General features: G+C 43.1%; 1 protein-coding gene across 1 annotated transcript in view; it reads left to right on the top strand.

Moving 5' to 3' along the window:
- LOC137333903 (protein NEDD1-like) overlaps positions 1 to 12,946 on the top strand; it is a 50,380-nt gene that overhangs the window by 26,829 nt on the left and 10,605 nt on the right. The window contains exons 6-9 of the mRNA XM_067998264.1: positions 252 to 357; positions 1,367 to 1,477; positions 2,860 to 3,011; positions 11,144 to 11,228. Of these exons, the coding sequence (XP_067854365.1) occupies positions 252 to 357; positions 1,367 to 1,477; positions 2,860 to 3,011; positions 11,144 to 11,228 (454 nt within the window). The remainder of the gene's footprint in view (positions 1 to 251; positions 358 to 1,366; positions 1,478 to 2,859; positions 3,012 to 11,143; positions 11,229 to 12,946) is intronic.

Here is a 12,946-nt window from a genome sequence, read left to right as displayed (position 1 = left end):
TCAATCCAAATCCAAAAGGTTTGCTCCTTCCTTCCTGAGTGGCAGGCAGCTGAGATGTTAGCTATTGCTGATTGTTATAATGAGCTTCGAAAGTGCACAGCATTCCACAACTGTGTCTACAGTATTAAAGGGTTTTTCTTCGGCAATGTTTTAAGCTGTATGAGCCATGTACTGGATAAAGCAAAGTACTAAGCTTTGCAGAAAACATTTAATTCACAACAAGTTTTCTTAAAACCTTTTTCTCTCCACAGGCTGCTTGGCCCACTGCTTGGAGTAATGTGAGGGGAGGAGACTCCAATTTATTTGTGGCAACTGATACCAGTGCCAAGGATGTCTGTACCTGCCCCAGTGACCCATGTAAGTGTACTAAAGTTTGGGTCTAGTGTTTCTGTGAAGATACTAACCATAAGCTGTGTAACAGCAGCAAAGATTGGCTCATCCTGGGATGGGTGAGGGGGGAGGACAAGGAAAAAGCAAAATTTCTCTATCAATTATATTTGATAAGCCCTCCTAATGGCTTCTTTGGTGCATTAAAGATTGCTGTAAAATGGTATATTGTCTTTTGTTCTCCAGGAGGATAGGGCATTCAATTCATGCAGGAGCAAGACCTTAAGCTACCTTGAATCCAACTGCAAGGCAGTGACCTGAACTAATGTGCATATTTTAATTAAGAATCATTGTCTTAAGCCGTTTGATGCTTTTATACTCCACAAACTGGCCTGGAAATGAAGATCATAAGTTCAATTGCTGGTTGTTCTACAAAAAAAACCAAATGAGGCAGTATGCTACTTACTGTAGTTGCAGTCTTCCTTATTCTTTGTTGAGCCTCCATACAAAGCTTGACCATTTTATTTAAATAAATTGGTATACCTTGAAGCCGTTTGGTCTCTGTGTTGCTCGGATTCTCAATGTTGGTGCCTCCAGACAAGGAACTAATGGCACAGCCCCACGTGGCCCCTTTTTGTACAGCAGAGTGTTGAAAAGATCACTGGACATCAGAAGATGTGACTTTTAACTAGCTTATTTCCAGATCATTCCATGTGGGATGGTGTTTTTTTTGTTTGAGAATGAACATTCAAAGAATGAGGAAGACCATAAGTAGGCTAGGTGAAACATTCTTAATGTATATTGATGTTTGACCACTTCATCCTATTTTGGTCAATAGTGGGAAAAGATTTCCCCCTCCACCTCCATAGCATCAAAGCATCCAAACTATAAATAGAATGCGTTTTAATCCAGTCCTTTTCTGGGACCAGCTGGATAGTTTTCAGGTTGCCTTCATGACCCCTTCATTTTGCATTTATCTTCATATTGTAATGTATTGACGGAAGAAGTTATGAAAGCCTTTTTGGCATTTCTCTTTCAGCTTCTTTGCAGGTTAGCAGTGTCACTCCGAGCAAACCTTTTGCACAATTTAGAAAGGTAGTATTTCTTGCAACAAACAGTTTTGGGGAAATCTTTTCACCCATCAGATCAGGTAAGCAATGGTTGTCGTGAATTACTAGTATTGAGTTGACCTGCATTGCTAGTTTTTTTCTTTTTGCCAGTGCCAGCTGAATTGGTCATTGAAGTGTGTTAAGACCTACCTGACTATAATAGTCCCAACATCTAGTGATATTTGCCTTTAGCTGGATGCATCACTCTGAATCAGAGGCATCATCATATTTTGGCCTAATGTTGCTTCAGTGTTTTAAATAGTTTCCTCGTGAGCCGAGAGTTTATTGTTGCCGCTTTAAGTGGGGAAAAATGCCTCACGTTTGTATGACATTGCTATTTTTAGCTTCAATGTTAGCCCAATTAAAATGAACAGGTTAACGATTGTGTTAAAACAGCAGGCAGAGGACTGTTGCATGAACAGGTTAAGTGTTCATCTGCTAATGTCACCAACAGTAATTGCTAGGCTACGGAGTCTGTTTCTCAAATTTAAGGTTGGGGGGGGGGGGGGGGAAGGCAACAGGCCAGAGCCTTGAGAGGAAAAAATTGACAGTTACTTGCACTAATTAGCAAGCATTGGTCTGTGGGCACGTACGAGTAAGACCCAGAATTGAATCAAATGCTCAGAAGAATCCAATACGCTCTGAAGGCTTAATTCAGTCTTTTGCTAGTCACACGAGATTGAATGGCCACTGGTGACAGCAAGGATTCAGAAATCTTGAGATTGAGCAGCATTACTATGAATTACCAAGTGAACAAAGAACTATCCAGCCTATTTTTATACCCCCTGATCTTGGAAAACCTGAAGGAGACTCTCAAGGCAGATTTAATGGGGGGAAAAAAATCTGATAACTCTGAAATTATGGTCACACTTGCAATCAGCCCACACTTAGCCGGTCCACCATCTTAGTTGGTCCATAATTTTTAGGAACTCAGTGAGATTGCTGTTCTACCTGCAGACTCTGCAGCTATGTTCCACTTAGTTGCCTTTCAGTTGGGTAACTCCATCACCTCTGTAAAGGCATCAATAATGTGAAAATATCACTTGAGCAGTCTTTTTATTTCAGTGAGCAGGACAATTGGGTAAAATAGTACAAGATTTTATTGACCATAAGCTGCAGGTTGCCAGCCTTTTGCAATTCTTATGAATGTACTGGCCTGCCATGTGGTTGCAGAACAGGATGTCTAGGGAAAATCTAATTTTTAAAAAAGTGTGCACAGATAAATGGTGTAACCACCCCATATATAGTATAGTGCAGGACATTTTAGGTAACAGGATTGGGTGCTCCCATGGGTGACTGGAGTATGAAAGACACATTATCAAACTGTTTTGGGTCTTTGCAATAATTTTAGAATTTTTTTTCTGCTGGGTTGCTGTAAAGGTATTATACTTTTGTTTCACCTTTTCTTAATTTTTCTATTCAGATACGAGCCAGACTAATATTTCAGCCACCGATGAATTTACTTTGACTCCTGTCTACTCTGCATCAAATTGCTCTCCTCAGACCAAAAATGTTAAGAAGCTAGTTAATTTTGCATTGCTAGCTGTGGGACCTGTAACCAAAACACCAGAGATGGTACGATGGATATTCATGGCTATGGGTGGGAATAAGCATGCCAACCTGCAGGAATCTCAGTTAAGGGAGGGTAACATTTTGCATAAATTAAGTCAGTGGAAATGCTAGCTACATAACGGTGTGGTGTGTGTCCCTGCCTCTACCCCTCCCCCAATTCCATGATGACGTGCACTGGAATGTTCATTGCCACTGGCCTATTTGTTTTAGGTATGTGGCCTTATGCCACTGATTTAATTCTTGCTGTCTTTGACAATTAGGCCACTTTTTTTGTTTAATCATCTAGTTGGAAGGTGCTTCCAAATTTGATTTTCAGTTTGTTGGAAATCAAAATTTTAAAAAGAAAACAAGGTGTTCTGATATGTTAAGCCATCTCTATACTTGTCATAAGGTGAAAAAATTCCTAACATTAAACAGGTATTTTGTATTTCTGCTTTAAGGGGAATTGTAAAATTAGCAGAATGTGAGGACTTTATTAAGCATGACTGAACTCCACATGGTGTAATATGTCCAGCTGTGGTTGCCATACTTTTTAGAGGCAGTGGAAAAGATTCAGAGAAGGCACCGAAGGCTTTGCGTTTCAGATCATTTAATTATGAACAGAAGTCAATGGTGATGAATTTGTTCTCATTGAAAACAAATTAATGGAGAAATGAATCAGGTTCTTCACCTGATGAAAGGAATTGATAAGTTGGATTTGGAGAAGTGTTTTTTTTAGCTTTACACAGATGGTGAGTATAAACTGAGGAAGTCATGAACTAACAGCATCTCCTTCCCTATGACCTCTATCACCAAGAAGGACAAAAGCAGCAATGTCATGGGAATACTATCATTTCCCCTCCAAGTCGCACACCAGCCTGACTTGGACATATATCACTTTGTTCACTGCTATTGAGCCAATATCCTGGAATTCCCTCTGACACCATTGTGGGAGTATCATCACCACAAAAACTGCAGTAGTTCAAGGGGAAGGCACACCACCATCCTTTGCAAAGTAATTATGGATGGCAATAAATGCAGTCTTACCAGTGTCCCCGCATCCCAAAACTTTTTTTGAAAAGTGTAGAACGGCCACTCGTCAAGTTGTGAGTTGGTGACTTAATGAATCCATTAGAAATTTCAGCATAGGAGGCCATTCAGCCCACAATTGCCAGTGCTAGCTCTTTTTTTATTCGTTCATGGGATGTGGATGTTGCTGGCAAGGCCAGCATTTATTGCCCATCCCGAATTTCCCTTGAGAAAGTGGTGATGAACCGCCGCCTTGAACCGCTGCAGTCCGTGTGGTGACTGTTCTCCCACAGTGCTGTTAGGAAGGGAGTTCCAGGATTTTGACCCAGCGACGATGAAGGAATGGCGATATATTTCCAAGTTGGTATGGTGTGTGACTTGGAGGGGAATGTACAAGTGTTCCCATGTACCTGCTGCCCTTGTCCTGCTAGGTGGTAGAGGTCACTGGTTTGGGAGGTGCTGTCGAAGAAGCCTTGACTAGTTGCTGCAGTGCACCCTGTAGATGGTACACACTGCAGCCACAGTGTGCCAGTGAAGGGGAGTGAATGTTTAGGGTGGTGGATGGGGTGCCAATCAAGTGGGCTGCTTTGTTCTGGATGGTGTTGAGCTGCTTGAATGTTGGTCATCTCTATCAACTCTAATCAAATGTATCCCTGCTATGTTCCTGTATCATTTAATATTTTTCCTTTTTAGTCTTTAATTTCCTCTTAAATGCTATAATTAGTAGAATCAGAATGGATGGAGATAAATAACATGGGGCAGAAAACACTGATGGGAGATCAGTTTATAGGCCCCCCTAATAGTAATTATACTGTTGGACAGAGTATTAATCAAGAAATAAGAGTAGCTTGTAACAAAAGTAATGCAATAACCAAGGGGGACTTTAATTTTCATAGACTGGACAAATCAAATTGGCAAAAGTAGTCTGGAGGACGAGGTCATGTAATGTATTAGAGACTGGTTCCCAGAACAATGATCCTGCCACGGCAGCTGGTGAATTTAAATTCAATTAATTAAAATTCAATTAATTAAATAAAAATCTGGAATTAAAATACTAGTATCAGTAATGGTGGCCATAAAACTACCGGATTGTCATAAAAACCCATCTGGTTCACTAATGCCCTTTTGGGAAGGAAACCTGCCATCCTTACCCGGTCTGGCCTATATGTGACTCCAGACCCACAGCAATGTGGTTGACTCTTAATTGCCCTCTGAAATGGCCTAGCAAGCAACTCAGTTGTAAAATCTCGCTTAAAAAAAGTCAGAAGAAGAATAAAACCGGACGGACCACTAGGCACCGGACACGATAAAGGCAAATCAAGCCCAGTCGACCCTGCAAAGTTCTCCTCACTAACATCTGGGGACTTGTGCCAAAATTGGGAGAGCTGTCCCATAGACTAGTCGAGTAACAGCCTGACCTTGCCATACTCACAGAATCATACCTTTCGGCCAACATCCCAGACTCTTCAATCACCATCCCTGGGTATGTCCTGTCCCACTAGCAGGACAGACCCACCAGAGGTGGCGGTACAGTGGTATATAGTTAGGAGGGAGTGGCCCTGGGAGTCCTCAACATTAACTCTGGACCCCATGAAATCTCATGGCATCAGGTCAAACATGGGCAAGGAAACCTCCTGCTGATTACTACCTACCGCTCTCCCTCAGCTGATGAATCAGTCCTCCTCCATGTTGAGCACCACTTGGAGGAAGCACTGAGGGTAGCAAGGGCACAGAATGTACTCTGGGTGGGGGACTTCAATGTCCATCACCAAGAGTGGCTCGGTAGCACCACTACTGACTGAGCTGGCCGAGTCCTGAAGGACATAGCTGCCAGACTGGGTCTGCGGCAGGTGGTGAGCGAACCAACACGAGGGGAAAAACTTACTTGACCTTGTCCTTGCCAATCTACCTGTCGCAAATGCATCTGTCCATGACAGTATTGGTAGGAGTGACCACAGCACAGCCCTCATGGAGACAAAGTCCCGTCTTCAACACTGAGGACACCATCCAATGTGTTGTTGGCACTACCACCGTGCTAAATGGGATAGATTCAGAACAGATCGAGCAGCTCAAAACTGGGCGTCCATGAGGCGATGTGGGCCATCAGCAGCAGCAGAATTGTATTCCAGCACAATCTGTAACCTCATAGCCTGGCATATTCCTCACTCTACCATTACCAACAAGCCAGGGGATCAACCCTGGCTCAGTGAGGAGTGTAGAAAAGCATGCCAGGAGCAGCATCAGGCATACCTAAAAATGAGGTGCCAACCTGGTGAAGCTACAATCTCAGGACTACATGCACGCTAAACAGCGGAAGCAACGTGCAATAGACAGAGCTAAGCGATTCCACAACCAATGGATCAGATCAAAGCTCTGCAGTCCTGCCACTTCCAGTCGTGAATGGTGGTGGACAATTAAACAACTAACGGGAGGAGGAGGCTCTGCAAACATCCCCATCCTCCATGATGGCTGAGTCCAGTACGTGAGTGCAAAAGACAAGGCTGAAGCGTTTGCAACCATCTTCAGCCAGAAGTGCTGAGTGGATGATCCATCTCTGCCTCCTCCTAATATCCCCACCATCACAGAAGCCAGTTTTCAGCCAATTCAATTCACTCCACGTGATATCAAGAAATGGCTGAGTGCACTGGATACAGCAAAGGCTATGGGCCCCAACAAAATCCTGGCTGTAGTGCTGAAGACTTGTGCTCCAGAACTAACCGCATCTAGCCAAGCTGTTCCAGTACAGCGACAACACTGGCATCTACCTGACAATGTGGAAAATTGCCCAGGTATGTCCTGTCCACAAAAAGTAGGACAAATCCAATCTGGCCAATTACCGCCCCATCAGTCTACTCTCAATCATCAACAAATTGATGGAAGGTGTCGTTGACAGTGCTAACAAGCGGCACTTACTCACCAATAACCTGCTCACCGATGCTCAGTTTGGGTTCCGCCAGGACCACTCTGCTCCAGATCACATTACAGCCTTGGTCGAAACATGGACAAAAGAGCTGAATTCCAGAGGTGAGAGTGACTGCCCTTGACATCAAGGCAGCATTTGACTGAGTGTGGCACCAAGGAGCCCTAGTAAAATTGAAGTCAATGGGAATCAGGGAAAACTCTCCAGTGGCTGGAGTCATAGCTAGCACAAAGGAAGATGGCAGTGGTTGTTGAAGGCCAATCATCTCAGCTCCAGGACATTGCTGCAGGTGTTCCTCTGGGCAGTGTCCTCGGCCCAACTATCTTCAGTTGCTTCATCAATGACCTTCCCTCCATCGTAAGGTCAGAAATGGGGATGTTCGCTGATGATTGCAGTGTTCAGTTCCATTTGCAGCCCCTCAAATAATGAAGCAGTCCAAGCCTGCCTGCAGCAAGACCTGGACAACATCCAGGCTTGGGTTGATAAGTGGCAAGTAACATTCGCGCCAGGCAATGACCATCTCCAACAAGAGAATCTAACCACCTCCCCTTGACATTCAACGGCATTACCATCGCTGAATCCCCCACCATCGACATCCTGGGGGTCACCATTGACCAGAAACTTAACTGGACCAGCCATATAAATACTGTGGCTACAAGAACAGGTCAGAGTCTGGGTATTCTGCAGCAAGTGACTCACCTCCTGACTCCCCAAAGCCTTTCCACCATCTACAAGGCACAAGTCAGGAGTGTGATGGAATACTCTCCACTTGTGTGGATGAATGCAGCTCCAACAACACTCAAGAAGCTCGACACCATCCAGGACAAAGCAGCCCGCTTGATTGGCAGCCCTTCTACCACCCTAAACATTCACTCCCTTCACCACCGGCATACTGGCTGCAGTGTGTACCATCCACAGGATGCACTGCAACAACTCGCCAAGGTTTCTTCGACAGCACCTCCCAAACCCGTGACCTCTACCACCTAGAAGGACAAGAGCAGCAGGCACTTGAGAACACCACCTGCACGTTCCCCTCCAAGTCACACACCACCCCGACTTGGAAATATATCGCCGTTCCTTCATCGTCGCTGGTTCAAAATCCTGGAACTCCCTTCCTAACAGCACTGGGAGAACCTTCACCACACTGCAGTGGTTCAAGAAGGTGGCTCACCACCACCTTCTCGAGGGCAATTAGGGATGGGCAATAAATGCCGGCCTCGCCAGCGACACCCACATCCCATGAACGAATATAAAAAAAAATACATATCATGGAACCAATTATGGAACAGGTTACTTTAGATCGGTTTAATGAGACAGGGTTAATTAGTAATCTCATAGTAAGGGATCCTCTGGGGAAGAGTGATCATAATGTGATAGAATTTCACATTGAGTTTGAGTGTAATGTAGTAAATTCTGAAACTAGAGTCTTAAACTTAAAACCAATTACATAAGTATGAGGGCAGAGTTGATTAAGGTAGATTGGGAAATTAGATTAAAAGATATGATGGTAGATAAGTAATGGCAAACATTTAAAGAAATATTTCGTAATTCACAACAAATATACATTCCATCGAGAAATAAAAACTCTACGGGAAAAGTGATTTATCCGTGGCTAACTAAAGAAGTTAAGGATAATATTTGAGGTTTATAATCTTGCGAAGACTAGTAAGTCTGAGGATTGGGAGAGTATTACAAACCAGCAACGGATGACCAAAAAAATTGATGGAGAAAGTAGAATGAGTAAACTAGCAATAAAAAAATTGTAAGAGCGTCTACAAGTATTTAAAAAGTAAGAGTAACAAAAGTAAATGTTGGTTCCTTAGGCTGTGACCGGAGAAATTATAATAGGCAATAAGGAAATGGAAGGGATATTAATCAAATATTTTGTATCTGTCTTCGAAGTGGAGGATACAAAAAAATACTAGAAATAGTGGGGAACAAAGGGTTTGATGAGTGAGGAACTTAAAGTAATTAATATCAGTGGAGAAGTACAGGAGAAATTAATGGGACTAAATGTCAACAAATCCGCTGGACCTGATGGCCTACATCCTAGGATTCTAAAAGAGGTGGCTGCAGAAATATTGGATGCATTGGTTGTGATCTTCCAAAATTCCCAAGATCCTAGAACTGTCCCAGTGGATTGGAAGGTAGCAAATATAATCCTGCTATTCAAGAAAGGAACTACAGGCCAGTTAGCCTGACATCAATAGTCAGGAAAATGCTAGAATCCATTATTAAGGACGTGGTAACAGGGCAATTAGAAAATCATATGATTTAGGTAGAGTCAACACTGTTTATGAAAGGGAAATAGAGTTTGACATCTACTGGAGTTTTGAGAACGTAACTAGCAGGGTAGATTTGGATTTTCAAAAGGCATTCGATAAGGTGCCACATGAAAGGTTGTTACACACGATGAGGGCTCCTGGGTTGGGTGTAATATTAGGATGGACAGAGGCTTGGTTAATTGACAGAAAACAGAAGGAATAAACAGGTCATTTTCAGGTTGGCAGACGAACTAGTTGGGTGCTGCAAAGATCAGAGCTTGGGCCTCAGCTTTTTACAATCTATATTAATAACTTAGATGAAGGGACTGAGTGTATCAGCAAACTTGGATACATTACAAAGCTAGGTGGGAAAGTAAGCTGTGAGGAGGACAGTCTGCAAAGGGATATAGACAGGTTTAATGAGTGGGCAAGAAGTTGGCAGATGGTGTATAATGTTGGGAAATGTGAGGCTATCCACTTTGGTTGGATGGATAGAAAAACAGAATATTTTTTATGGTGGTAAACTATTAAATCTTAAGAGCAGGGGTAGGCCATATGCCCCCCCCCCCCCAGCCTGCTCTGTTGGTGGCTGATCTTCGACCTCAACCCCACTCTCCTGCCTAATCCCCATATACTCAGATTCCCCTAGAGTCCAAAAACCTATCTCTGCCTTGAATATACTCAACGACTCAGCATCCACAGCCCTCTAGGGTAGAGAATTCCAAAGATTCACAACCCTGAGTGAAGAAATCTCTCCTCATCTCAGTCTTAAATGGCTGACCCCTTATCCTGCAACTATGCCCCTTCGTTCTAGACTCTCCAGCCATGGGAAACAACCTCTCAGCATCTACCCTGTCAAGCCCCCTCAGAATCTTATCTTTCAAAGAGATCACCTCTCCTAAACTCCAGAGTATAGATCCATTCTGCTCAATCTTTCCTCATAGGACAGCCCTATCATCGCAGGAATCAATCAAGTGAACCTAGAAATCTTGGTGTTGAGGGATTTGAGTGTCCTTCTACACGAAACAAAAAGTTAACATGCAGGGTACAGCAAGCAATTAGGCAGGCAAATGGTATGTTGACCTTTATTGCAATGGGGTTGCAATACAAGAGTAAGGAAGTCTTACTACATTGTACAGGTCTTTGGTAAGACCTCACCTGGAGTACTGTGTACGATTTTGGTCTCCTTACCTAAGGAAGGATATACTCGCCTTGGAGGCGGTGCAACAAAGGTTCACTTGATTGATTCCTGGGATGAGAGTGTTCTCCAACAAGGAGATTGAGTAGAATGGGCCTATATTCTCGAGTTTAGAAGAATGAGAGGTGATCGCATTGAAACATAAGATGCTGAGAGGGTTTGACAGAGTAGATGCTGAGACTGTTCCCCTGGCTGGAGAATCTAGAATTAAGGGGCATAGTGTCAGTCTCTGAGAAGGGGTTGGCCATTTAGGACTGAGATGAGGAGGCATTTCTTCACTCAGGTTTGCGAATATTTGCAATTCTCTACCCCAGAGGGCTGTGGATGCTCAGTCATTGAGTATATTCCAGGCTGAGAGAGATTATTGGACTAAGGGAATCAAGGGATATGGGGAATGCCAGGAAAGTGGGGTTGAGGTAGAAGATCAGCCATGATCTTATTGAATGGCTGAGCAGGCTCAAGGGCCCATATGGCCTACTCCTGCTCTTATTTCTTATGTTATAACTGACTTTGCTACAACGGCTACTTGCAGCAATGCATTCAAAGTTCTAATAAACCTTGGCATGAAAATAAAAACCTTCTAACCTCCATTTATGCTTTTAGTACTATTCCTAAATGTATACCTCCTTGTTAATGATTCACCAACTAATGGAAATCTCACTGGAGCCTTGCTTGATTATGTCTTGGGGGAATGAAGAGGCATTTTTCAGTCCTTTGTAACTAATTTATAAAATCTCTCTCTCAGCTCAATGAGGATACCTGTTTAACAGCAGAGAAATGTGACCAATTGCAGAAACTACACAACTGTAATTCAAAACAGGAAACAATTGGTAAGTTATACTTGTATTTCCAACTCATTTAACACTGACCACACTGATGCTGGAGCATAATAATCAATGTACATAGTGTTTAAAGATAGATTCTTGTAATTATGTTCTAACAATGTAATTGGGGTGAAAAATTACATCAGTCACTGGGCTATCTACTTAGTGAATGGAAGGCAACACCATTTACATTTCAAGAAAACTGTTGTATGTTTTCTTCAGTTTGCTTGATCTAGTGAAAAAGTAGATGTGAATGTGGTATCATTCACTGTTTTACACTTGTTAATATTCAGGATTCTTCCAAATACTTATGCTGAATGCAAAAGATAGGAAGAGCAGGTATGCCTATAGAAGCTATGAACTGGAATTTTCCCTTGTATGTGAAATGGGATAGTATGACAAAACGTGATCAATGAATCTTTCTACTTGGGGTATGCATCAAAAGGGGTGTGACCTACCTGCTGTGTGCTCCAGATCTCTCTGAACTGCAATAAAATGCCATGTGGACAGGCGAATACATCAGGCCAAACAAAATTGTACAGAAGCAATGATAAATCAGTAGACGCAACTTGCATTTATATAGCACCTTTAACATAGTAAAATGTCCCAAGGAGCGTTATCAAACAAAATTTGTCACCAAGCCACATAAGGAGATATTAGGACAGGTGACCAAAAATGGTAGGTTTTAAGGAGTGTCTCGAAGGAGGGGAGAAAGTTGGAGAGGTGGATAGGTTTAGGGAGGGAATTCCAGAGCTTAAGGCCTAGGTAGCTGAAGGCACAGTCACCAATGGTGGAGTGATGAAAATTGGGGATGCACAAGAGGTCAGAATTGGAGGAGCGCAGAGATCTTGGAGGGTTGTAGGGCTGGAAGAGGTTAGAGATAGGGAGGGGCGAAGCCGTGTAGCGGATTTGAAAACAAGGATGAGAATTTTAAGAGGCATTGCTGGACTAGGAGCCAAAGTAGGTGAGCGAGCATAGGTGATGGGTGAACGGGACTTGGTACGAGTTAGTATACGGGCAGCAGAGTTTTGGATGAGCTCAAGTTTATGGAGGGTGGAAGATGGGAGGCCGGCGATGAGATCATTGGAATAGTCAAGTTTAGAGGTAACAAAGGCATGGATGAGGGTTTCAGCAGCAGATGAGCTGAGGCAGAGACAGATGATGTTAGAGGTGGAAGTAGGTGGTCTTGGAGATGGAGCGGATATCTCAGGGTCAAATAGGATGTCATGGTTGTGACCGGTCTGGTTCAGCCTCACAGTGGCCAAGGAGAAGGATGGAGTCAGTGGCTAGGGAATGGAGTTTTTGGTGGGGACTGAAGACGGTGACTTCAGTCTTCCTGATTATTTAATTGAAGGAAATTTCTGCTCGTCCACTACTGGATGTCTGACAAGCAGTATGATAAATCAAAGGCAGTGGAGGGATCGAGAGAGGTGGTGAGGTTCAAAAAAAAGTTTAAATTCTCACCATTACTTTTAAAACTAAAACTATTAAATTATTGAACCCAAATAACAATGATCTTTTGAGGTGCTTTTTTACATAACTGTTCTCTTGCTGTATCTTGTACATTGCAGCAATCTGCACGTGCTATGAACTAATGAGCTGCTCGTCTTTGTGCCCACATTCAGGCACCTTCTGTCTATTGAACTGTCAATCCAAATTATAACAAAGGCACACTGGCAGGAAATGGCTCATGTACCACATTGATTGGCAGAAACACCCTGTCT

Source organism: Heptranchias perlo, chromosome 17 (assembly GCF_035084215.1).
Source record: "Heptranchias perlo isolate sHepPer1 chromosome 17, sHepPer1.hap1, whole genome shotgun sequence".
In the NCBI taxonomy this organism is placed as follows: domain Eukaryota; kingdom Metazoa; phylum Chordata; class Chondrichthyes; order Hexanchiformes; family Hexanchidae; genus Heptranchias; species Heptranchias perlo.
Note: the sequence above shows the minus strand (reverse complement) of the source record. Positions and strands in the feature narration are given on the sequence as shown.